The 25,950-nt window shown below is 50.5% G+C and overlaps 1 protein-coding gene across 1 annotated transcript in view; it reads left to right on the top strand.

Moving 5' to 3' along the window:
* Window positions 1–25,950, top strand: part of RBM19 (RNA binding motif protein 19) — a 52,059-nt gene that overhangs the window by 5,660 nt on the left and 20,449 nt on the right. The window contains exons 10-21 of the mRNA XM_021549838.2: window positions 678–878; window positions 1,453–1,583; window positions 1,942–2,063; window positions 2,757–2,853; window positions 3,275–3,385; window positions 3,830–4,030; window positions 4,591–4,708; window positions 4,939–5,078; window positions 6,057–6,117; window positions 7,326–7,405; window positions 7,818–7,873; window positions 9,161–9,277. Of these exons, the coding sequence (XP_021405513.2) occupies window positions 678–878; window positions 1,453–1,583; window positions 1,942–2,063; window positions 2,757–2,853; window positions 3,275–3,385; window positions 3,830–4,030; window positions 4,591–4,708; window positions 4,939–5,078; window positions 6,057–6,117; window positions 7,326–7,405; window positions 7,818–7,873; window positions 9,161–9,277 (1,435 nt within the window). The remainder of the gene's footprint in view (window positions 1–677; window positions 879–1,452; window positions 1,584–1,941; window positions 2,064–2,756; window positions 2,854–3,274; window positions 3,386–3,829; window positions 4,031–4,590; window positions 4,709–4,938; window positions 5,079–6,056; window positions 6,118–7,325; window positions 7,406–7,817; window positions 7,874–9,160; window positions 9,278–25,950) is intronic.

The raw sequence follows: 25,950 nt of genomic DNA, 5'->3' as shown, positions 1-25,950 counted from the left end.
TAACCCTTGGAGTAACTTCTGAAATTCTGTTTGCAAATATTGTGTGGGCTGGCACAGACAGGCTGGGGCTCTCTGAAAGGAAAGGGGGCTAGTGTTGATACCCTGATTTTTATGAAGAGTGATTCTTACAGCCCCCACCTCCCCCTTATTTTTGAGTCCTGCTCAGAGCCTGTGGGGCTGTAATTGTGTCTAACCCTGGGCTCCCTGTGATGCCTTGAGTTTTATCTTTCACATTATCCAGATTCTGTACTGCATTAGTATATAACTCTGAACTTCATATCAAGTGTTAGCAAGTTCTCCTCACAGCTTAGTTAGACAAAACAATCCTTTTCCAGTTCAGGCCCAAAAATATAAACAGCAGCAAACTGAGGGGAGCAATCTGGGAAGATGGGACTTCATAACCTGAAGCTGTAATTGGACAATTAACCCCAATATGGAAGTGGACCAAAACCTATAAAAGTGTGAGACCTCATGACCCGAGGTTGGAGCCTCAGCCAGGCTCTTGTACAGCCCAAGGTGTATCCTTTGAAGCCTTTTCCATAAATTCCTGCTTTATTCCTTTACCGCTGCCTAGCCTCTGCTCTAGGCAGCCACTCAAGGCATCATTTGCCTGTGGGTGTTGTTTGCTCGTGGCCTTGGGAAGCATCCAAGGTCCCTCTGTGTTCTTTGGGCATCAGGTGGACGCTGTGTGGAGGTTTCCCGGTGCAGGAACACCCCAAAAGAAACTGTTCCAGCAAAACCCGAGCACCAGCCCTGGCAAAGGACATTGAGGGATGATGAGGAGGAGGAGGACTTGTCTGAATCAGGGAGACTCTTTGTCAGGAATCTGCCTTTCACCAGCACTGAGGAGGACTTGGAGAAGATCTTTTCGAAGTATGGTGAGTGTTTGCCATGGGTCTGGAACTTGAAGGGCAATGTCTTTCCTTTGTCCAGACTTTTTCCTGCTGGGTGGGGATGGACAAAGCTCTGTGTCCCACATCTCTTGGACACAGCCCAGCTCCCATCATCTTTATTTTCTGGTGTGATCATGTGAGCCTGTTTGGCAGGGGGCTTCCTGCAGGTTAGAGGTGAATCCTTGAGATCCACTTGGAATCCCAAACTTGGGGTGTCAGTTTGAAGTTTCCCTCTCCTGCCTCCAAATTAAACACATTTAAAGTTATCTTGGCATCCTGGGGCAGAAAGGGTGAGGTTGTGGAGGTGTTTATTCCTGACTGAAGGTGAAGGCAGCTGCTCAGAGCTTGCCTGGTTTGTGTCACCTGTCAGAGCCCATGAGCTGCCACACATGGACTTGGGCTGCTTGTGCTGTCCCTGCTTGTTCCTCTGCAGCTCCTGGCCCAGGCTGGTGGCTCACCACACATCCAGAGCTGCTCCCTCATCCCTGCTTGTGCCTGGGAGGTGCCAGTTCAGAGCTGTGCAGAGACATCTGTGACCACTGAGCTTTGCTTCCTGCAGGACCCCTCTCAGAGATCCATTTCCCCATTGACAAGCTCACCAAGAAGCCCAAAGGATTTGCTTTCATCACCTACATGATCCCTGAGCATGCTGTGAAGGCCCTGGCAGAGCTGGATGGGCAGGTGTTCCAGGTACAGCTTTTCCTCTGCTGTGGGCTGCAGCTGGTGGGAATGGTGGGTGGGAATGTGGCCGAGAGTTTGCTTCTGGGCTCTGTTCAAAAGGTTGAGGCTCTCCTGCAGGTTCTTTTGGCAGAGTAGCTTGGTTTGAGCAGCTTTGCAGACACCAAAATCCTGGTAGAGGTGGGGAAGGAGCTCCGAGTCTGCCTCATGCTGTGTGCCCACTTTGACTTGCAGTTGTGGCTCCTTTGGGAAGGAAAATTCCCTCCTTCCACCAAGGCTGTCTGACTGGGAAAGGTGCCAGGAAATTTCCTCCATGTGGACATCTGTGGATTATTCCAAAGCTGCTGGACCTCTCCTTCCTGTCTTGCAGGGCAGAATGATGCATCTTTTACCCTCCACGATCAGAAAGGAAAAAATGGAAGATGGAGATGCAGAAGAGTCTTCCTCCTACAAAAAGAGCAAAGAGGCCAAGGACAAAGCCAACAGTGCCAGGTACAACACAAGCTGCCAGATTCCCAGGAATGCATGTGGGATCTTCACAGGGGCTGCAGAGATTCCCAGAGTTGTTGAAGCATTTGCTGTGCAGCTCTGTTTCCTTTCTCTCTTACCTCCCTGACTCCTTTGCCCAAGTAGCTGCAGTAGCTCAGTGAGCAGCAGAAATTGAGAGGTTTGAATGGCTTTGGTATGAGTTACCTCTCTAATAAGAGTTAGTCTGATTCTGTAATTCTTCAGAGGGTGCTTTCAGATCAGTTGGGCCTTGCTCCTCTGCTTGGCCACCTGTAATTCTAAAGCTTGTAGAGGCTTTTTCTTGCTGTGTGACAAATCAGTTTGAAAAAAGTCGCTGATACTTTATATCTTGAAGGGAAAAGGGTGCAGCCTTGCCTACATGGAGTTGGTGGGTTTAGGAAACCAGTTGGAAAGGTGTGTTCCTCTGAGCCATTACCTGAACCTCAGCTGCAGAGCTGTGACCACTGAGGTCTGGGGAAGCAGAGCTCAGCTGCCTGCACTGCTTCCTCTTTGCTCCCCAGTCACATCTCTCATCCTGTCCCTTCTCTAGGGATCTTCCACCCTTCTTTCCCTTTCTCTTCACCCTGCCTGCTCCTGGTGGTGCTCAGAGCTGCTTTTTCCCAGGATTGTTGGCTGGAGGGCCCCATGCCTGACCCTGGCTGTGTTTTCTCTTGCCAGCTCCCACAACTGGAACGCGCTGTTCGTGGGCACAAACGCTGTGGCTGATGCCATGGCCCAGAAGTACAATGCTGCCAAAAGCCAAGTGCTGGATGCTGTGAGTTGGGTTGTGATGGATCAGCTGGGGTGGGACATCACTTTCCTGCTGTTTCATTGTGGCCAGGGCCTTCCTGGTCTTGTACAGGAAAAGCCTCTGTGCATCCGTGGGCACTGCAGAGGCTGGGGCCTGTGGTGCTGTAGCACCTCTGTGAGTTCTGAGCCTATTGATCCCTTGGTCCCCAGCCTTCCTTCCCACTCTGCTTTCCTGTGGCAGAATTTTGCATTTCTACATAATTAGAAGTTGGTGGGAATTGACACCCTAAAGCTCAGATCATTCCTGGAAATTTCAGTTTACTTTAGGACATGTTTGAATTCCAGCAGCTCCAGAGGAGCTGGAACATTTTTACCTTCCAGCTGCCTGCCACATTCCCTTTGCCTGTGCTCCTGAGAGCAGCAGGTGACTGAATTCTTGCCTGCAGGAGAGCAAGGACAGCGTGGCAGTGAGAGTGGCTCTGGGAGAAACGGAGCTGGTGCAGGAGATCCGCCGGTTCCTCGTGGAAAATGGGGTCAGCCTGGATTCCTTCAGCCAGGTGAGAGGCTCAGCTGGAGGCACCAGTGGGGATCCACCTCTTCCAGTCCTGCTGTTCTCAGCTCTCTTGGAAATTGGGAACTAAATCCTCAGCATGTTGCAGGATTGAACCCTCCCTGATGAGTTGGGAAATGTATCCATTTGAAAATGCAGAGGCTCTTGGGTGGATGAAATCCATAATATGATGGCATGAGAATGGTGGGCTGTAGGCAGGGAAGGAGCTCTGTGGATCTGCAGCTGAAACCACCATCCATGAGATGTGGTTGTAGTGGGATGTGGATTTTCCACGGAGTGTTTTCTAAATGCCTCTCAATCCTTTTGGATCTGGGAAAGGAGTGACACAGAGAGAGGGAGAGCACAGCCTTGGATCTGAAGTCTATGTAGAAAATTGCTGGATTTGCTCTCTTCCATCCCATATTCTTTCTTTCCCTGCTGGCTGTGTCAGGCTGCTGGAGAGAGGAGCAAGACAGTGATCCTGGTGAAGAACCTCCCGGCGGGCACGAGCGCCCTGGAGCTGGAGCAGCTCTTTGGCCAGCACGGCGGCCTGGGCCGGGTGCTGCTGCCCGAGGGAGGCATCACAGCCATCGTGGAGTTCCTGGAGCCCACGGAGGCCAAGCAGGCCTTCACCAGGCTGGCCTACTCCAAGGTGGGGGCACTGCCTGGGCAGTGGGACCTTGGTGAGTTGGGAAGCTGCAGGAGGGCTCGTTCTGAGCGTGGGGGCAAAGGGAGTGTGGGAAAGGTTATCCCAGAGGCACTGATGTTCCCACCTGTGTCCTGTGGATTTAGGGGGGTGCCTGGTACAGCAGAGCAGGGCTCAGCCTGCAGAGGATGCTGGAGAAGGGGAGTGTGACACAGCTGGAGGGTTTCTTTTCCCTTTCACAATCCAGGAGTGATCCATGGCAGGCTCTGGTCCTGTAAGGCTGGATCGACAGAGAGTTTAGGCTCTGGTCCTGTCAGGCTGGATCCTTTTGTCACACAGTTTAGGCTCTGGTCCTGTCAGGCTGGATCCTTTTGTCACAGAGAGTTTAGGCTCTGGTCCTGTCAGGCTGGATCCTTTTGTCACAGAGTTTAGCCACTTGCAAAGGTTACTCAGCTTTCCCACTGCTGTTTTCCATTAGAGAGCGAGGTGAAAATGAAGCTGAGAGCAGAGTTTTTCCTTCAGGCTTACCCTTCACTCCTCATTTCTCTCCTGTCTTCTCTTCACAGTTTCATTCCGTGCCCTTGTATCTGGAGTGGGCTCCAATGGGGGTTTTCCTCAGCCCAGCCCCTCAGAAAAAGAAAGCTGGGGTTCCAGGAAAGGAGGATAAAGCAGGGCTGGTACCAGGTAAGATCTCTGGCTGACTTGCTGGGGGCCTCTGTGTTTCTCTGCTCTTGTGTCAAGCTCCAGGATATGTTTTGTCTGGGTGACTTCCCACTGTGAGGGCTGATCTTCCCTCCCTAAGTACACCACATTTTTCCCCATCCCAGGGGTTCCTCCACAGTTTGAGTGGGCAACTCCCCCAAAATTTGGTTTTGTTGCATCTTACAAAGTTGGGTTTATTCTTCTTGGTTCAGGTGATGCTACAAAAGACTCAGAGGAAACAGCAGCACAGGAAGAAGAGGAAGAGGAGGAGGAAGAAGAAGAAAACATTCCTGGGTGTACCTTGTTCATCAAAAACCTGAACTTTGCTACCACAGAAGACACACTGAAGGAGGTGAGCAGTAAGGACACAGTGTTTAAAGGATTTCAGCTGCAGCCAGTGTGATCTAGTGGGAGATGAGTGAGCACTGGGTTCTACTGGGACTATCACTCCAGGTGTCAGTTTAGACAAATGCATCTGAAACTGTTTTGGTGGGGTTTAATTCCACCTAGAGACAGGTGGAGGCAGTAGGAAATCTTCCAACATTCCTGATTTCCCATATTTTCTGTAATGCTTCTCCTTGGGACAGGCACTGCTGCAGCTCTGCCACTGCTTCCTGTGTGAGAGGCAGTGAATGAATAAATAAATGATGATTTCTGAATGTGCTTTTCCTCTCAGCTTCTGCTGACTGTGCTGCCTTGTGCTGCTTCACCTCAACAAAACACTTGGGAGGGAGCATGGCATTCCTGAAGTTATGTGTGGTGTTAAGAGCAAAATAAGGAAAAGCAGCTGGAATTTCCCATCTCTGGCACTTCTTTTAGCTGTGTAAAATGCCACATTCCATGGCCCAAGTATCCTGGACCTGTGAGACTCTGGAGACTCTGCTCCAGCTGTGGACAAATAAATATCCAGAGGAGGGCTGGGACTTGTCCCCTCTTCTTTTTCTGGCTTTACAAGGGAGTCAAATAAATAGCTGGCTACCCTCTGGCTCCCCATTTTTGGGAAGAGCTGTCCTCTAGGGACATCACAGGCAGCACCCACCCTTAAGGCTGAGGGCATCTTGTAATGCAGAGTGTTCCTGCAGAGCCATCTCAGATCTCTGCACTTTCTGAGGGGTGGTGGAGGATTTCTGGGAAGGCCTTTGATACCTTTCAAACTCTTCGTGCGTGTGTGGCTGTTTGTGCAGAAATAATTTGATGGGGAGAGGCTCAGCTGCACTGCTGGCAGGTGTGTGCTGGGGGAGGTGGGCCTGTGTGGAAGAGGGCCACGCTGGCAGTTGAGTTACAAGCCTGTGACAAAGGGAACTGAATCACGTGTCCAAATTCCTTGCAGACGTTTTCCAAAGTGGGAGCCCTGAAGAGCTGCACAATATCCAAGAAGAAGGACAAAGCAGGTACTCTAGATGTTGCTGCTCAATTCCTTCCCTCAGCTGAGCTGAGGGCTCAGGTGTGGCATTGCTTCAGCACTCATCTGGCTGAGCATTTGTGTTCCTGCTGGCAAAATCCTCCGTGCTTCCACAAGTGTTCCCGTGGAAATGGCTGCAAGCAGCAGCCAAACCTTCCCCCAGGGTTCCTTCTGGAAGGTTAAACTCCATTGTGGGGTTTGTGGAGACGTGGCCTTCTCTTGAGAGCTTGAGATGGGAGAAGCCAAACTCCTTCAGGATCACAGAAAAGAGTGGGATGCAGGCTGACAGGAGCCAGTGCCCCGTGATGATTAAACCCTGCATTATCCTGGAAATGGCCAGCTCCTCAAGGATGCCTGGCTGAGAGCTGTGCTGAGTGGGCTTGGTTTGCCTTCTCCCTGGCAGCCCTGAGCCCCCCAGGCTGCAGGATGAGTGGCTGTGCCTGCTGTTGGCTGCTCTTGTTTCCCAAGGAGTTGGATTAAGGCAAGCACTGGCTGGAGGGGCTGTGGCTTCTCCCTGGGAGCTGCACAGCTTTGTGCCATTTCCCCTTGACAGAGCTTCCCTGTGTGATACTGAAACTCAGATCTGCTGGGAGATAAAGAATTAAAATGAATTCTTCAGTTCTGCTGGTGGGTCTGAGCAGGCAGCACCAAGTGTGGGCTCATCTTGTAGCACCTGATCCCTTCTGGCACTGGGGTCATCTCTACACTTTGCCACTTCTGAGGCTCTGAGGTTGAAAATGGGGTGTTGTTTTCTCCCCTGGTTATTAATTGTCCCTTAATGACGGCTGCTGTGTTAGGCAGCATGTTCCTCAGGGGTGTGGTGGGATTCAGAGGGGAAGAGATGTCTGCCCACTCCAGCTTGAGGGATGTGTGTTTCCACAACAGCATCTCTTCTGCTTTTGAGCAGCAGTTGCTTTGCAGAGTTTTGTTTAAGGAAGTTGCAACTGAGATGATGCAAAGCAAAACATTGGTTTTGTGTGCAACATCTGTTATCCCCTTCTTACATCTGCACCAAAACCAGCTGGTCCAGAGCAAAGCCTTGCTCAAAAAACTCAGCCAGGGTGCTCATGAGGTCAGCCGTGGACAGGCTAACCCTTTCCATGGGATATTAAGCTTTTGTCCCCCAATTTTGACAATCAGTGCTTGCTCCTTCTGTTATCACTGCTTTCTTACCAAGCCCCCTGTCTCTCCTGACAGGCACTTTGCTTTCCATGGGCTTTGGGTTTGTGGAGTACAAGAAGCCAGAGGGTGCCCAGAAAGCCCTGCGCCAGCTCCAGGTGAGCATGAGCCTGCCATTCTGGGGTTCTTTCCAGAAACTTCCTTCAAGCTGCCAGTTCAGAGTGTGGCTGAGGATGTCAGTGCTCTGGGTTGCACTGGACAGGTGGAGAAGCCTCTAAGTTGGGCCAGGTTTTTGAGGGAAGAGGGTTTGTAAAAGGACAGACTGGTGGAAAAGGGTGTTTCTTGATGTTGATCCAACGTGGAAATCCCAGAAAATGTGCAAGGATTTGAAATTTCATGAGTTTTCCTGTCAGGTGCCCTTTGCAGGGGGCAGAGACCCAGATATCCCCTCACAGAACAAACACTGATTAATGTTAATTTAGTACTGCTTTGACTTCTAATTCTTCTAGGTACTTATTTCTATTAACGATATCCTTTTTTTTCCTGCTGTTTCTTTGTTTGCACTCCCAGGGCTGCAGTGTGGATGGCCATAAGCTGGAAGTGAAGCTCTCAGAGAGAGCTGTCAGGTGAGGCTCACCTCTGCCCTCAGTGACATTTCAGCTGCACTAATCCTTGGGAGCTTCTTCCTTCCTCCCCAGCATCCTGAGGGTTGTGGCCAGGAGTGCCCCAGCTGGTGAACACATCAGCCTTTGCTCTGCTTTACTGACTCAGTTTTGCTCAAAAGGAAAAAAAAAAAAGAGGAATGAGCTGAAGCGGGGCCCCAAAAATGAGTCCAAAGTGAGAACCAGGCAGTTTTCTTCTCTGCTCAAGGAAAATCTCTGCTTTGGTGGCAGTTCAGGCAGCACTGTGAATCCCCAGGGGTTTAAAAAGTTCTTGAAGAGAAATCTTTTTTTGGTAATGAAACCTTTTACTTGTTTATCTGAGATAACAGGAGCTTAAGAATAATATTCTAATCAATGAAGACAAAACGAGATTTCTTGCTTGATAAAAAAGTTTGGATTTCCCTCCTTTGGTCTGGGTAATCAGGCACAGAGGAGAAGGTTACTTGTGGGTGAATTTACTTAGAATTAGCCTCAGTTTTTAGGGATTCCTTCCTAGTTCTTACTCAGCACAGAATATTCTAACTGTAAAGTTGCAAATTAATCCAGGTACTTGGATGTTGGCACCTAAACAGTGTCCTTCAGACACTCTGGATACCCTACTGGAAGTGATATGTGTTAAATGTCAAAATTTGTTTGAGAATCTGGTTCCTGGGGACCACAGGCAGTCTGACAGCTCCCTGTATCTGCACTTTGTATTTCAATTCTTTCATAAACCGTTTTTATCCAGTCTGATTTTGAAAATCCCTTCAGCAGGTATCCAGGCCACAATGGGAAGTGCTTTGCTTTATGGAATAAGCTGTTGTCTTTTGTGTTAGGTAAATTCTGACCTTGTCCAAATGGAATACAATTCCAGAGGTAAAAGAAATTTAATACTCTGTTACAAAATTTCATGTACTGTTTTATAAGCCAGGAGGAAAAAAAGGCAAAATTCATCTACATTAAGCTGATTTAAAAAAATATATTCATTAATGCATTCTCCTGACAATTAAAGGGCAGGATTTGGTGAGGAATGTGGCAAATGTGAGATGAGGACCTCAACTGGAGCAAGATGGGCTATTTCATTTCCAGATGTAGGACTTAAGGGTGGTTAGAATTTTATCCTTCTTGGTGTCCTGTGTGGCATTGCCACTGGCACAACCCAGGATGCCAGTGTGAGCTGGTGCCTCAGTTTTCCACGTTCCAAATCCTGGGGGGGGGGCACAGGACTTTTGCTGCTCCCTGGTCTTTACCTGCCCTTCCTGTTGCTTCCAGGCCTGCTGTGAAATCAGCCCGGAAGAAACAGATTGCCAAGAAGCAGAAAACTTCCAAGATCCTGGTCAGAAACATCCCCTTCCAGGCCACTGTCAGGGAAATCAGGGAGCTCTTCAGGTAGGAAAATGCTTTGTTGTGTCTGTGGGGCACTCTGGGGCGGAGCTGCTGTGATTTTCATGCGGGATCTTCCTCACATTGTAAATATTGTGAATTTTTGTGGAAGAAAACAGGGATTTTGGGATCACCTCTGTGTGTCCTCAGCCTTTTGTGTTGTGATTTAAGCCTTGTTCCATCCTGAAAAATAAGAGGAACTTTGAAAAATAAGTGGAACTTGGTGAAAGGAAAACCATCCTTGCTGCTCCCAGACAAGAATGTTTTGCTCGCTGCCCCAGGCCGTGTGCCTGCTCTGCTGTTGGTTTGCAGGAATTGTTGATTTTTCTGCCACAGGGTGTTATGCTGGGAGGTGGTCTCTGGGTCTGTCCTAGCAGAATTTGGGTGCTTTTGTCACATCTGGGGCATTCCTATGCAAAGGGGAAATTTGAGGTATTGCTTAACCCTTTAAAGCATTCTCAGTGCAAACCCCTGGCAGTGATTTGTGTTTCCCTGTGCTGATGGAATTGCACCTCCTGTATTTGTGTGAAGAGGTGCTTCCTGTGTGGCTGGGGGGCTGTTTCCTTGCAGGCTGTGAGGGAAGCTCTGTGTTCCTACACTCATTTGGGAGGAATTCCAGGGGTTTCACTAAAGGCAAAGCGTGACTTGGCTTTTGGACAGGGCTGTGATGATGGCCACAACAGCACGATGCCTCTAGAAGAGCAAAAGGTTTTTCTTGTGCAGCTCGGATGCTTTTGCTTCAGTTGTGCTCTGAGGGATTCAGGCAGAAGCCCAGGGCTGCCAGTGCCCATGCTGAGTTTCCTCAGCACGTGGAGCTCTGCTAATTTAAATCCCAACACTCCGAGCTACAGATGTGACCCTCGGAAAGCTTGAGCCAGCAAAGCCAGGACTAAGGTGAAGTTCAAGGTGTGGGAGGGTTTGCACATCACAAGCACAGAGCCTGTGGGGGGTTTTTGGTGTGGGTTTGTTCCCTCCTGTCTTGTCTAGCACCTCAGAGCTGTGGAGAGGAGGGGCAGGGGAAAATCTGATTAATATTGCAGCTTCCAGCTGGTGACGGCGCTCTCAGAGCATCCCTTTCATTCACCTGGGATGTTCAGAGCTGGGGTTTATCCTCCCAACAAAACCCAGCAGCTTGTGGGGACACATTCCTTTCACTCCTGCCATCCCTCCTTTCCTCCTGAGCAGCCCAAAGCAGGCACAGCAGAGCAGTGCCCAGCACCTCACCCTCCTGCACTGCTTTGTTTGTGCCTTTCAGTCGGCTGCCTTTGCTCTGGAGCTTTGGGCTTGCTCTGCATTTAGGAACCTGCCTTGGTTTGGCTTTTGTTAGGGATTGGTTGGGAATGGCAAGCAGTCCTTTGGCAGTGGAAGGGCTGGCAGAGCTGCAGGGGGCACTCTTAGCCTGCCCAGGAAAGCCAGCCTGGGGACAGCAAGGGACAGCCAGCCTGGGGACCACCGGGCCACTCAGCCAGGCATCACCACGCAGGGTGACAGCCACAGGCTGTGCAGGATGAGCTTCTTCCCTATTGTCTCCCCTGCTCCAGAGCCACCTTCCAGCCCTGCAGCAGGAGAAAATTCAAGAAATATAAATTTCAATATAAATAAATATTAATTTTAAAACAAATATTAAATTAGGAATAAATATTAATTTATGTGTGTATTTATTCTACATATACACACATTATATACATCCACATAGCATCTATATATATGTATTACCCTAGAAAAATACATAAATTATGCCAATATTGTTCAAAAAAATATCTATAACACATTATATGTGTGTAGATATATTTATTTTTCCTCCCAAACAAATATTTCCACATTTTGAGCTTTGTCAAGGAACTCAGCCCCCTTCTCAAATGGCCCCACAGGAGGTGTTGATGACACTGGAACAGCAAACCAAGGGAGCTGGGTGTTCTGAAGAGTGGATTTTTCAAGCTGCTGCGCCTGCCCAGCTCTGGCAGTTCAGGGATCCCTGCCCTGGCTGGTTTGACACTTTTGGATCTTGTTGTTTATGGATCCATCACTGAAATGCTCAGCCTTGCCCTGCACCATTGCCTGTGCTCCTACAGCAGCCTGGAGGAACTTCTTCATTCTGCAGTTTGGGGATCCCAAATTTGTTCTGTTTCCTGGATTGGAGAAAGGTAGTGCTTAATTAAGGTGTTTGAGGGGGGTCAGGAATGCTCTGATCAACAGCTCAGGTCCTCTGCCTGCAAGATAATCCTCTTCTGGCAGGTCCACAAGGCTCAGGTGCTGCCCTGCTCCCACCCCACCCCAGTGGCTTTGCTGGGGTGTGACTGGTTCAGAGCATGTTCTGCCACGTCCTCCTGGAGGTTCTGGCTTCTCTTGCACCCTCAAGGGATTTATTTATCTTGTTTTTTTTTTTAAGATAGGTGTTATCTTCTTCAGAGGGAGAAATGCAGTTCAATTATAGGGGCCGCTTTTGGGCGAGGTGTGAAGATTTAGCTTTTGTGGGTGCGTTTTTTTCACCCATTTTTGTTCTTGATTAGATCCTGCTCTTCTCTTTACTACCTGGAAAAATAACAAAAGGGAAACGGTGCTTAGTTCTTTGCAAAGAGCCACAGTTAGGGGAAGAGAGACAAAGGGATTGCTATCCCATGAAGGCTGCTAATTTTTCCTACCAAATTGTGGGGCTTTTATGGCAAGACTTTTTTTTTTTTTTTTTTTTTTTCAAAAGGAACTCTAGACGTGGCAAGCTGAATTGGAGATCTGTGAAAGGCCACATTTTCACAGATTGGAGCCCTGGCAATTTCTGAAAATTGGGCTCCTTTAAGAATCTATCACATGAGATCCATGCAGCCTTCATTGGGAGTTCCAATTAACTCTTTGTTTCAGGGCACCCCTTCCCTCTGGCTGCACCAACTCCATGAAGAATGAAAATCAGTCTGTTTTGCAAGTGGTTTATAATGTTTTGAGGAGATGGGGGTTTCATTTTCCTCAAAAAGGGAATGATAATATTTAGAAAAACACTTCTTAAAGGATTCCTGCCCAATCCAAGGCAACCTGGGGAATGGATTCAGTCCAGGGTGTGCTTGGAGTTTGGCAGAGCTGCTGGTCATCCCACCCAAGGATGGAGTTTTTGGAGTTGTGTGTTTGGGGGAGGAAGTAGTTTCTTCTTTTCTTTGTAGGATTTATCTGAGAACTTAACTATTTTGGTTTTATCTTTGATTTCTCCTCAATTTGCAGCAATTGTTAGTTCCAGCTCTGCCCTGACAATTAGCTGAGGGAGATCAGGACTCGGTGTGGAAGGTGGTTTATCATTGTCTGGCCATTCCTTGCCTTGCACCTGTAGGAACTGCAGTCAAACACGTTGCACAAAGCTGTTAAATCACAAAATTATCATCAGCTGGGAGGGCTGGACTTTAGTTTGACTAAAGAAGCAGTGAGCAGAAAAGCAATTGAAAGGTACTGCAGGGCAAAGAACAGGTTTTCAGGTGCACTTATCTCCATAGCCTGACTTTGCTGCAGAGAAAGTAACTCTGCTTCTTGCAAAGACCTTTGGGGGTGGGTGTCTCTTTTAATTTTATCTCCTTTGCTGACTATTTTCTTTGTCTTGACAAAGACATGGCATTTATAGCATCTGGCAAAGCAAGTGTCTGGGCCTGATGAGGAGGAAAAAGAATTGTTCCTTCTGATGGAGGGGAAAAGCAAAGTGGGACAAGACTTGGGAGTCAGCCCCTTCTGGGAGAAGAAAAAAATCTCTGCAGGGAGATGCAGTGGATAAACTGGCAGAGAGATTTTTTTTTTTTTAAGGCAGTCTTTAGGAAGTTAATTTTATAAGATGATGCCTTTCACTTCTTCTGACCTATTATAATAAAGTGTAGTTACCAGAATGGGCTTTTCATTTCCCATTATAAAGGACACGGTGGGATAATGAATCCGTCTGCCAGACATGCTTGCTGTTCACACCTTTCTCCCAGTAATGGAGTCTACATGACTGGAGACAATTTCTCTTTCCCCTGTTGAAGATGTGGAAAATCTGTGCTGGTGAAAGACACAAGAGGAGAAAAAAAAATTGAGGAAAAACATGTGAGTTTGTTAAGCAAGTGCTGGGCAGAGTTAATTAGAGCATTCCATGCAAACAGAATGTCCAGTGCTGCCAGGATTGCTGGGTTTCACTTTTAAAACCTTCCATGTTGTGCTAGAAATGGCTCAAAACCAATTGCTGCTGCTTCTTAGCTGCTTGAATTTTGTCCCCATGGTGTCCCCCTGCAGGCAGTGGGGCCCAAGGGCTTGGGGACAGCTGCAGAAGTCACTGGGCTGTGAGGGACTGCCGGGGGTAGCAGAGGGGCTGCAGGTGCTGGATGATGTTTGGGAGAAGCCAGGAGGAGATATCTGAGGCAGGACAGAGCTGCTGATGTGGTGGGGTGGCAGAGGAAGAGGCAGAGCAGGGGGCTGCAATGCTGACACCTCTGCTGGTCCCACGGTGCTCTGCTGGCAAGGAGGCAGTGCCCAGGAATGAGTCTTGGAGAAGCAGGAAGCAGCTGGGCCACCCTGAAGCCACCCAGCAGGGCTTGGATCCCACCTTGCTGGCCTCCCCTGAGGACTGGAAGGACTGTGCAATGTGCACCTTGCCTGGAGACACAGGCTGAGCTGGAAACCTGCCACAAACAGCTCTGGGAGCAGGGATTAGAAGGGGTTTCAGTGCTCAGATGTGTAGTGACAGCTGGAAGGTGCCTCTGAGTTGGATGTGGTGGTGAGTAGGGTCACCACATGATGTTCTTCAGGAAATAGGTGGGGCCATGAGCTCCCCAGGACATCATGTGCTGCTTGGCATCCCAGCACACGTGTGGCTGTGCTCTGGTGTTTCCAGCACTGGGCTGGATTCCCAAGCCTTGTTTTGGCCTGCCCTTTGGCATAACAATATTTTAGGGCTGCCTTCTGAGGGTGCAGCCCCTGCTGGGAGCTGGCTCAGGGCTGCTGCTGAGGTGGTGGCACGGAGGATGTGGTGCCTGTGCTGCCATTCCAGCTCCTCACTGGAATGAAGGGGCTGTGCTGGGCTGCCCAGAGGTTCAGGGGCAGCCTGCCTGCCTCTGGGGGCTGCAGGATGCTCCTCTGGTTGAGGTTTTTCCTCCTCTGTCCCTGTCACCCGTTGGCTGTGGGGTCCCACCCACGCTGTTTGAAGGTTCTCACAAGGATGGCACCTCTGGATGTGTTGAGTTTGGTTTTGGATAAAAGGAAGCTGCCTGGCTGATGGCTCTCTGTCCTGGCTGAAGGGCTCAGCCTCACTGTTTGCTGTTGTGTGTCTCTGCCTTGCAAGGGGAGCACAGGACACGTGGGGCTGTTGGAGTGAGTCCAGAGGAAGCCTCAGAGTTGATGGAGGGGCTGGAACCAGGCTGGGAGATGCAGGAGAGAAGGCTCCAGGGAGAGCTCAGAGCCCCTTCTAGTGCCTGAAGGGGCTCCAGGAGAGCTGGAGAGCAATCTGGGATGAGGGATGGAGGGACAGGACACAAGGAATGGCTTCCCAGGGCTGGATGGGATATTGGGAAAGAATTCCCCCCGTGAGGGTGGGGAACCCTGGCACAGGCTGCCCCCTGAACCACCCCATGCCCTCTGCTCGTCCAGCCCTTGGCACTGTGTGCCCTGGATCTCCTGCACAGCTGGTGCCAGGTGCATCCTGGCAGCCTTTTACCAATCCTGGTGTTTCCATGCCCAAACTGCAGTGCCAGGGCAAGTTGCACAGGAAAATGCAGGGTGCAGGAATGCGCACCAGCCTCATGAGCTGCAGGTAGGAATACAGGATCTGCTGGGCTGCTTTTTTTCTCTATTTCAAACAGCATAAATTAAACTCATTTTATTTTTTTCCCCTCCTTCTTCAGATCTTCTCCTTGTGTACTGGAAACCCAAGCACAGCAGAATTGGGTTGATATTCAGAGTCCAGAAATGGAAGTGGCCACTTTAATTTGGCCACTCTCCAAAGCCAGCCATGGGGTAGGGGAGAGGGAAATGGGTTTGCAGTGCTGTTTTTCAGTTTGAATCATAAAGGTGTTTAACATAGATAAGGAAATGTTTAACTCTGTGTTATCTTGGCAAAGTTGCTTTAAAAGGTGGCTCTTCCCAAGAGCAGAAGGAAGATTTTCTTTTTTAGCACATCCCTTTCCTGGGTTTGAATATTCATTACATACTTGATTTTTATATTTATTTTTTTCCCCCTTTTCTGCTCTCCGTGTACTCCAGGTCCCTTTTCTGCCCTCCCAAAACCTGGATTTGTCCTGTGCAAATGAAGGGAATTTCTGGGCTGCTTCCTCCTGACTCCTGCCACCTCTCTCGAGGGCATCCAGCCGAGCTTCCCAAGGGAACTTTAATTAGCTTTCCACACAAATTCCGCTGCTCAGCGGCGTGGAGGGGCTCAGGGGAGTGGAGTGAGGTGGGGAAGGGGCTGCTTTTGGAATGTCTTGTTCAAATGCCACTCTGGGGTTCTGCTTTGGGATTTGTGCCATTTTTTCAGTGCAAAAAAATTTCAGATGTGGGCAGGCAGTTCTCCATAGGGAACAAAACCAAAGCTTGCTTGTGCTGTCTCCTGCAAATAACCCACTCAGGGTTCTTAGTGTTACAAGGTGTCTTTTTGTCTGAATTAAGAGGAGTATGTGTGTGTCTAAGAAAGGAAAAACATGGGATTATTTTTTGCCTTATACTGCAGCCAGTTCTCGTTCATTCTCAGAGTTGGCCCTTTGGGGGCTGGCAGCTGGGGCACTGCACAATCTATAATGTTAAAATTACACTGGGCTGACTTTTGAGCTTGTGTCTCAGCCTTTCATCAAGGTACAGTCAAGATTATTATCTCCTGGCTCTTAAAATTCCTCTGTCTGTTGGATTTGTTAACTCCAGTTCTTTCCTGGTGGTTTTGATGCATCCACCCCCCCTGTCTTTCACTTGTGTGGGTATTTTTCAGTCTCACTTCACCAGAAGGTCCTGAACAAGCCTCTAATGAATCACAGCTTTCTCCTCACGATGACATCGTGTCCTTTATTTGCATCTCTGTTTGCATCATTATTTTTTTAACCTCATGCCTGCTGCAGCTTTTCTCCCTCTCCCAACCTGGGGGTTTTTCAGCCTTGGGATGTGATTGCAATTAAAACCCTTCCATTCCAGAGTCTCTCACCTCCCCTGAGGCAGTGCCTGTGCCCAGGGCCTTTGAACTGTGCTGGCTTCTGCAGCTGCTGGCACCAGCAGCATTTCTGTCTGCACCTTGTTTTTCCTGAAGAAATCAAGTTAAGGCAGATCAGGATGACCATCTGTCTTCTCACCTCTCTTTCCTCCTCCCCCAGCAGTATCCTGAGCACTTCCAGGCATCTGGCAGAGGACAGGAGATCTTAAATTTGCTGCAGTTAAGTCCAGGAGGAAGCTGCTGAGCCTTGTCCTCTCAGGAAGGTGCTGTTGTGGGACTGACCCTTACCAGGCATCCTGGGATTCACATCAGCTGCCCATGAAGATGGGATGGTTTTTCTGACCACATTCTCATTTATTAGATACCAGGAAAGCTGGAAAACCACTTCTTGTGCTGCTGCCCATCCGTGGTGTGTGCACATCAGGCTGTGGGCTCTGGGCCTTGCCCAGGGGTGTTTGGAGGACAGCCTTGGGTCTCCTTCAGCCTCTCATCTTTTTCTTTTTGTTTTTGATATCTCTTTGTGAAACCTCACTTGGAAAAGCAGCAGTGTTGCCTTTCCCAAACCCAGGAGTGCCAATCTCGGCATCTCAACAGGCTGGGGCTGCTCACAGGCAGCACCACTGACATTTGTGCCAAAACCCACCCTGCAAATCCCATTCCAGGTGGGCTCTGTGGCCCTTCTCTGCTTCCCTTCAACCCACCTCTTGCTCTTCCCACTCTTTGATGCCATGCCAGCAGCTGAGGGGTTAAAAGAGTCTTTGGGGGGGCGAGGGGGTGGGGATGAGGAGTTTCAGCTGCTCATTACTCACTGCCAACTTCCCCCAAAATCATATTAATTTCACGCTGTCACGCAGGACTGCGCCGTCTCTGCCGTCAGCAGCCGGGAGGGTGACGGGGCTGGGGGGAGCGTGGGTGCCCCTCACCCCCCTCCATGGCTGCCTTTTGGGGAGCTCACTGCTGCCTCTTTCCTCACCCAGGTGCCCACCCAGGTGGGGCTGGGGCTGCTCACCTTGCAGGGGGATGTGGGGAGCGCCGTGGGCTGCCTCCCCATGATCATTTTCCACCCCGCTGCTCGTGCAAAAACCCCATGAAATTGGGTCTGCTGCAGCAGGGAGGGCTGGAGGGGGAAGGAGGGAGGGAGGGGAGCTGCCAGCCTGCCCTGCCCTACCTGTGCTCAGCAGGGATGCTGCTTAAAAGTTGCTTTTTAACCACTTGCCTCCCTTTTTTAAGGCCAGCGAGCTCAGCCCAGCTCTGCCTGTAAAGACTGAGCTGCCTTTGCCTCCTGTCTGATTTCTCCCCCTTTTCTGCTGTTTGCTCAGTGCATCTGCCAGAGCTGTCACCTCTGCAGGGACTTGCTGCCATCAGCTGGGTCTCTGACAGCTCCCACACAAGCTCAGCATTGCTGAGCCCATCCTGGCTGAAGCTCACTCTCCGTGGCAGACATTCTGCTCTGTCCCCTGCCATTTGGATTGTTCTCACCCCTAGAGCCCATCTCACCTTTTTTCCAGGTGTGTGCTTGCTTTTTTTTTTTGTGGGTTGTGGCTGGAAGGATGATCCTTTCCCCTTTTCTCTCATTGTGGCCACGCTTCTTGGAGCTCTTGGCAGGGGGGTTGGACTAGATGATCTCCAACCCAAACCATCCAGTGACCCTGTGGAATCCCTGTCCTCATCCTGCACTTTGAGACAGGTGGGGAGCAATGAGCTTTCCATGAAATGGAGTGGAAACATCGCCACTGAATCCCAGACTCCCTGTCCTGTCTTCTGGGACGTTTCCAGGTGACCTGTAAAGACAAATCCCACTGTGTAAAGTGGCCTCTGAGCTTTGCTGTGCTCAGGGCAGGTCGGCAGGGGGTGACCAAAGGTCTGGGAGCAGGAGGAGAGCTACCATTGTAGTTTGGGCAGCAGCCACACCTCAGTTTTGGGCACAAATGGGACTGCCAGCAGTGAAAAGATACCTCTGCTTCCAGCAGGAGCAGAAAATGGGATGTTCTGCTGTCTGTGGAGCGTGGTGGCTCCCAGCCTGCCTCAGCAGGGAGCTGTTCTGTGCCTGCTCTTCGTGCTGTGCCCGCTGTGAGCCCTGGCAGGTGGCACACGTGGCCAGCCTGGGCTCTGGGGGACAAGGCTGAGCTCAGGAGGGCTGGGCAGCCGGGCTGTGTTGGAGTCCCACCTTCCCCCTGTGCTTGTGTGCATTTCATCTCCCCTCCGTGTTTCTCCGTTCTCCTGATGAAAATAATTAATCAGGTTATTTTTCTAAGTCATCCTGCAGCTTTACAGGGACAGGACTTAAATAAGGATTCTCTTTAAAGCAGAGCTGGGTTAAAATAGCTGTGTGCCTATAAATATCTCATTGCTTCTATATTTATTCTCCAGCTCAGTGCAGGAGGTTCTACAGCTGAATAAGAGATATTTCTTTATTTTTTTTGATTGTTGATGCAGCTGGTATCTTTAACAGCAAGGCTGCCTTCTCCAGAGGATGCCCTGAGTACACCTTTGGGTTCCTTCAGTGTTTCCTAGTTGCTAGTTGTACAAATTTCCTCTTGTCTTTGAAAGGAGCTGACTCATAAGAATCCTCCAGGAGCAGAGATTTGCACCAGACTCTCCTGTGAGCACTATTTTTAGCATAACTTATTTTTTTGACCAGAGCTGCACTCTGATCAGGATTTTCAAAAGAGCCCAGGAGAGATAAATCCCCAAATCTCTGCGCTGTGGGAGCTGCAGGTTCCTTTGAAATCCTGACCCTCTGGTGATTAGGGCAGTGACTTGGTGGCTCCTAAGCCCTGGTCCTGCAAGGTGCTGCGTGCTGGGAGAATTGTGGCTTAGGAGTGTGAGCTCTGAGAAAGGCTTTGCAGGCATTGGAGGCTCTTGTTGAAGGCTGTGCAAGGATTGAGATTTCCTAAGGGTTGGGTTGTAGGGGTCTGTAGGTGACTGCTGCATTTGTACATCTCAGGGACAGCTGCCAGGGCAGCGTGCTATGGTCCTGCTGTGCTCCAGGGAGGTGATGTGGGTGAAGATCTCCTGATAGAGCTGGTCCTTTCTCCACCATCCCTTCTCCTTTTGTCTCCCCCAGCCAGAAAAAAAAAAAAAAAAAAAAAGTAATTACTATTAGGAGTAACTAGTATTCTAGTATTACTAGTAGGATTAAGAAGGAAGATGTTGGATAGGTGAAATAAGGGGATTAGAGAGTGGCTGGCCCATGGCAGCAGAGGGGACAAGAGTCCTGCTGTGACCAGAACCAGCTCAGAGCTCTGTAAGATTGCCCAAGAGAAGAAAAGCAACAACAAAACCTGAATAATATTAAAGTGGGATTTTCCACCTCCGTCCTGGTTTGGGGTGACCTCTTCCATCACACATCCACCAATTATCTTTGAATCCTCTGAGTCACTCTTTTGGGGTGGCTTTGAACTCCCAAACTCATGTCAGTGTTCACATTCAGCAGTGCTGCTTGAACCTAGGGCTTACTAAACTTGTGGTGTTCCCTGTGCCAGCTCTGCACCTTCTCCTGGCCCTTAGGAACTGGGAATTGTAGGCATTGAGGTGTGACATTTCAGGAGGAAGTCTGTTCCTGCTTTCATTAAGCAGTGAATCATCATTGTCTCTAAAGCATGGAAATAAATGTGGAGAATAGGCAGGTGTCTTCCCCAGGAGGTGTCAGCGAGTCCTGGCTGCTTTTCCTTGATGTCACCAAGTCTAAAATAGATTTATGGCAAGAAGTGGATTAAAAAAATACTTCCCACCCCAGTGGTGCAGGCTTGTCCATCAGCAAGGAGCAGGAAACCAAGCAGGGCACGTGCAGTGCCCCGTGGGCAGGCATGGGTGGGAAGGGACATCCCGAGACCTTGCTTTGCAGTCGGACCAGAAGGAAGATGGGAACAATTCAGGAGATGGCCACATCCATCCCTCCATCCTAAAGGCACATGTGAGGCTCCTGCTGCAGGGGCTCTCATTCCTTTTTTCCACACTAAAATTCCAGCGTGGGAGCCAGCTCTGGAGGGTAAAATGATTGTGACAGTCACACCAGGTACCTGCCTGCCCCCAGGAGCTGGAGAATCGGCGTGGATTGGGAGGAGCAGGGGGCAGAGGAGCTGCAAAGGGAGCCTGCAGGGACATGATGCTCCTGCCACCAGCACAGCAAATCCAGGCAAGGGAAAAGCCCCTTTCCCCACCAGCCTTTAAAGCAGATCTCTCCTGATGTTAAAACCTCCCAAAGTCAGATTAAACACAGCAATATTAAGAAACCAAACCTGGTTGCAGCACCTGCATAGAAATGACTTAAGTGGAGGGATATTAAAATTTTAAGACTTGCTGCTGTGCTGCTGATGGAGGATTTAAAAAAAATAATAATTACTGTTGGGTGGTTTTTTTTTTTTCTTTCTGCTTGGTTTTCAGGATTGGTTTCTGTTTAGCGTGCGGCCTAATTGCGTAATTACACGATAGACTGGAGTAGAATTTAGTGTGTGTAATACCAGTTATAAAGAAGAGCCCTAATTATGTAGATCTTCTCAGGTAAATAATACATCAGGGGCATGGAGTGGCCTAATTACTGTTCTGAAAACCTGCCTAATGACTAATTTACTTGGAATTTCAGAACGCTTTTGATAAGGTCCCTCATAAGCAACTGTTAAGGAAAATAAATCGAGAAGGGATAAAATGTTTTGCTGTGTTTTTAAACAAGCCAGTTAAGCCACAGGAAGCAGCCACTGCCTCCTGATCCAGCATCTTGAGGGAAGATCCCCTGGCTGCTTCCTGCTCTGGGGCCAAAGCTTTTGTGTTCCTGATCCTGTTGCCATGAGATCCAAGGGAGGCTGCTGCCACTGTCCACTGAAAATGGGATTTGTGGGTCCCTTCCCAGCTCCTTGGAAGAAGCACATCCGTGTCCACATGGTCCCTGGCACTTGTAGTAGTTGTGGTGTTGGGCATCTAAATAATTCCTGAAGATCAGTGCCAAAACTCGATAAATCCAGGAAGAACTAAACTTGGAGTTCTCCAGAAGCGCTGAGGGAGCGAGGCTGATCCAAAAGCTGGAGCAGCTTCCCCAGGACTGTTTTCCAGTGGATCTCATGGACTTCCTCCATGAGGAGGGAAGTCCAGAGCTGGGACCAGCAGCAGTGTTATTCCAGGGAGTGTGTGAGATGCTGCAGGAGGGGAGGCTGGCTTTGGCCCTGCCCCAGGAGCCTCTGGCAGCAAGGACAGGTGTGCCCAGAGAGCTGGGCTTGGGAAGAGACCCACAGCTTGGGGCAGCCAAGGAAAAGGAGAAATCACATAAAGCAAAACCCAGCTGTGCTGCAGCAGCAGACCAAGGGGCCTCCAAACAAAGATGATGCTCCTGGGCAAAGAGGAGAGGCAGCTGGAAAAACTGATGATCCATGGTAAAGAACAAGGTGCAGACGTGGCTGTCCCATGTCCCCCTGGCTTTTCACACAGATTTTGCAGGAGCTTTGATTATCCAGCAGGACATGAACAAATTTGCACTGGGATCTGCTTCCTGGTGTCACTTCATCTGGGGGCCAGGGGGACACTGCTCCCCTGCTCTGCTGCCAAATCCCTCCACCCACGGCTCCACCAGAGCAGGAGGGAGCCACAGTTTGACTGGGCTCCAGCATCCAGAGGTTTCCCTCCCACCTTGTCTTCCTGTGCCTTCATTTGCTGATTTTCAGAGGTGAAGGAGACATTATTGATGCTGCTGCTGATAATGGTAATAGGGAGATGGGTGCCAGATAATTCCTGAACTCTCTAACAGGATTTAAGCTAACAAGAGAGGAAGGCTTTTTTCCTCCCTCCTTCCCTTTCCCTTCCTCCTTTTCAGATATTTCCTGTGCTGGGGATAACAACACCAAGGAGTGTTAAATTGGCTCTGAATGTCCACCCCTGGCTGTCCACATTCTTGTAACGATTTCATTAGCTTGAATTATCCACGTTATTTTCTTGTAATGGGATTAGCCATCCTGGAGTCAGCTGAAGTCCTGGAGCAGGAGGCGGGAGGGCCCTTCTGCTGCGGATCCCATTAACTCCCTCACGCAGGGGGTGGAACTGGCCATGGCTCAGCCCAGGGGCAAAACCATTTGCCAGGGTCCTGCCTTCCTGGAGGAGGAAGAAAGAAAAAAAAGGACCATTACTGTATTTTTTTTTTCCTCCCCCTTTTAATCAGCAAATGCAGAGGCAGAGAGCGGCGGGGCCGTGGTTTTCTGGAGGGGGAAGGTCCTGTTTGGGGGCGAGCAGGGGAACAAGAACAAAATGAAGAGGAGCACTGCAGAGGGACTGAGTGAATTCCAGGTGGCTGCAGCATGGCTGAGGCTGTGCAGGGAGGGGAGGGAAGGCCTTGTGTCTCTTTTGGACTCGTCATCCCTGCCCAGAGCCATTTGGGATGAGTGGTCACGCTGCCTGAGCTGGCCTGGGGCTGCCAGCAGTCACAGGGGTATTTGGGCAGGGCTTGGGATAGGAAAGCAGCAAAAGGAGATGGTGGCAGTAGATGGCAACCCAGGAGAAGCTTGGCAGCCTTGATAAAAGGTTTTCATAATCAGTTTTTCAACGTGGTTTTGCTGTTTTGTTTTTCTTGAAGGAATATAAACCAGAGAGGGGGATTTAGGACTGCTCTGTGCAGTGGGTCCTCTGTACACACCTGCAGAGCACTCAGGGTGATTTTTGTGGCTCTTTTCCAAGATGTTCTGTGGTTTTGGCAGTGGACAGATTCATGTTGTCAGTTGTGCCGTCCCCCTCTTAACGTGGCAACCCAAGAGTCCTTGATCAGCTCGTGACTCGGGGTGCACCAAGATCAAATGAGATGAACACACCTGTGTGTTTGGGACTTGAAAATACCCATCAGGGATGGACAGGCCTGCCTGCCCCAAGGGTTTTGCAGTTTAAATGCTGCTCTTTGAGACAGGGGAGGGGTTGAAATGGAGGGAACACTTCCCAGCTGGAGAGATGTTTATAATTTCCTCTGAAGAAACTTTTCCCTGTGAAGGTGGGGAGGCCCTGGGACAAGGAGCCCAGGGAAGCTGTGGCTGCCCCTGGATCCCTGGGAGTGCCCAAGGCCAGGCTGAATGGGGCTTGGAGCAGCCTGGGATGGTGCATGGTGTCCCTGCCCATGGCAGGAGGTGGAACAAAATGGGCTTTAAGGTTTCTTCCAAACAAACCACTCTGATTCAACCCATGACCGAGCTGCCTGAAGCTGTGGGGTTTTCTGGAGAGCAGGGAGGAAGGAAGGGGAGGGCAGAGGTTTTCTGGAGCCCACCTGTATGCCCATTCTCCTCTGTGCTGGTGGAGGATGTGCAGGCTCCTCCTGGTGACCAGGCAAAGCCAAGTGAGCCGTGGGTTGTCTCCCGAGCTGGAATGTGCTGGCTAATAGCAATATAATGTCCTATAATTAGCAGGCAAAGGACTTGCCTCCCAGCTGGCCTGTGCCAGAAGGATATAATTACAATCCCAAGGAGTGCTGTTCCTCTGACCTGCAGCCAGCTTGCAGTGAGGAGGAGAAATCTCCTTTTCCTCCCTGTGTTCAGCCAGGGAAGCAGGATGGCAGCTGGAAGAGCTGCCAAAACAGCAGGAGAGCAGCTGATAGCCAGCAGTGCCATGGAGAAATGCTGCATCTCTTGTGGGTGGGAGGGAGGAGACGGCCCTGCTGGCATCTCTGGGATGCACCCTGTGTTTCTGCTGAGCTTGGAAGGGGTGACTTGTCAAAGGAGAGCTCGGGGCTGTCTCTGTTCTGCAGCCCTGTGGATCATGGCTCAGCCAGGGCCAGCACAGGCTTTTTCTGGTTTCCCAGCAAATCTGGATGGGCACAAAACAAAGGTTCTCATTTAGGAAATAGGAGTTGCAGTGTTTGTGGAGGCTGTCATCCCTCCCAGCCAACAGCAGGAAATCGTGCCAAGCCTGGGAGAGTGAGGTGTGGGGACAGATCCGCCAGCCTGGCTGGCAGGGCCTGCAGGGACAGGGAGCCCAGGCAGAGCCACATCCTCCACTCCTCTGCCTTCCCCTCCTGGTCCTGATTCCACCTGGGATTTCAGAGAGTAGCCGTTGGACACCATTTTTCATGGATCTGTGGGAAGGAAGCTGGGAGCAGCTGTGTGCATGGCAGGTCACCAGGGGCTCTGCCATCCTGCTGCCTCTGCAGCAAAACTCTGCTTTTGGCCCCAGACCTTCCTGTGTTAATTGTGAGCAGCTCCATGGGGGTTTCACAAGAGATTTGGGATTGCTGCACACCTTGGCCACACTGAAATCCCATCCCAGCGTGGTGCCACCAGGAGCTGTGGGGGTGTTCTGTCAGAAGTCCAGCTCCAGGCCAGGCACAGGGGTCTGCTGGGCTCTTCAGGACCGAGGTTCAAGTCTTGTGCAGAGTTAAGCCAGGCTGACTGCAAACCAGTCAATGTCTCAAGCCTGAAAGGGCTCTGCTCCCACAACCACCAGCTCCTTCAGGCCTGGTGCAGGGCCTCAGGAGCACTTGGAGAAGGCATGGATGGGTGGGTGAGTATAAATCCAGAAACCACTCTGGTTGACACTCATGGATGCTGGAAACCTCCCTGTGAGCCATCCTGCTCGAGGGAAGCAGCCTGGCCTGGTGCTGTGCTCCATGTTGGCAGCAGGATTGCTGATCTCTGCCCACTTTGAGAGGAGAGAGGCACCAGCACCCAGAGAATCCCCCACCCTGGGCTGCCTGTGGGTTTTTCACTCCATCTGTGCCCATCAGAGCTCTGTGCTGGAAGGGGAAGGAGCTGGCAGCACCACCAGGTCTGACTCAATGTGACACCACAGCCATCCCAGCCCCTGGGAGCACATTTCCAAACAGCTCCATGAGATCTTATGGCAAAGCTGCTTTCTTCCCTCCCGTGCCATTATGCTCTGATGTCACCTGGGTGATGTGCCCCATGCTTTTCCTCCTCCCATCCCCATTGCAGTGGCTTTGCCCGTGGCACAATCCATGCCTGGCCGTCCTGGAGCCAGGATGCAGCTGGAGTGGGAGCAAACCTGTCAGCACCTGGCTTCCCTCTGGCTTCCCTGGCTAGGGAGCCTGCCACTGCGGGGGGTAATTGGGTTTCCTTCTGCCTCTGCCTCTCTCCTCCCTCAAATCCAGGAGAAATAATTGGAAAGGAGAGGTGTGAGTCTGTGCCTGGCACCGCAGAGGAGAACATGAAAGGCCGGAGCTGTGCCTTCATTCGCAGCTCCCGCGCTGGTAATTGCTGTGTTGTGGTTTCTAATTAGCGCCGCAGTCGGGGGGATCTGTCCCCCTGCATGGCCCCACTGGGGTCAGCCCTGTCCCCCCAGCTTCTCTCACCCCTCCACCTCGCCTGTTCCCTGGATCCATCCCTCTGGAAGCCCCTGCTGGCTCCCAGTGCCCAGGAAAGCTCCTGCCAGCCCTGCTCTGCACTGGAGCAGGTCTCCGCTCCCTCCACACCTCTCCACGCGTGGGTGGCTTGGACCGCTCTGAGCTGGGGAGGGAGGAGGAGCCAGGTTCTCCCAGCTCTGCCCAGGCTGATGTGGGTCAGCACAGCTTCCCTGGCACGCTGAATCCAGAGCCATCCTGCTCCTCTGGGTACTGCTGGACCTTGGTGTCAAA

Source organism: Lonchura striata, chromosome 18, assembly GCF_046129695.1.
Source record: "Lonchura striata isolate bLonStr1 chromosome 18, bLonStr1.mat, whole genome shotgun sequence".
NCBI classification, from domain to species: Eukaryota; Metazoa; Chordata; class Aves; order Passeriformes; family Estrildidae; genus Lonchura; species Lonchura striata.
The sequence above is the reverse complement of the archived record's forward strand: the minus strand, read 5'-3'. Positions and strand labels throughout refer to the sequence as shown.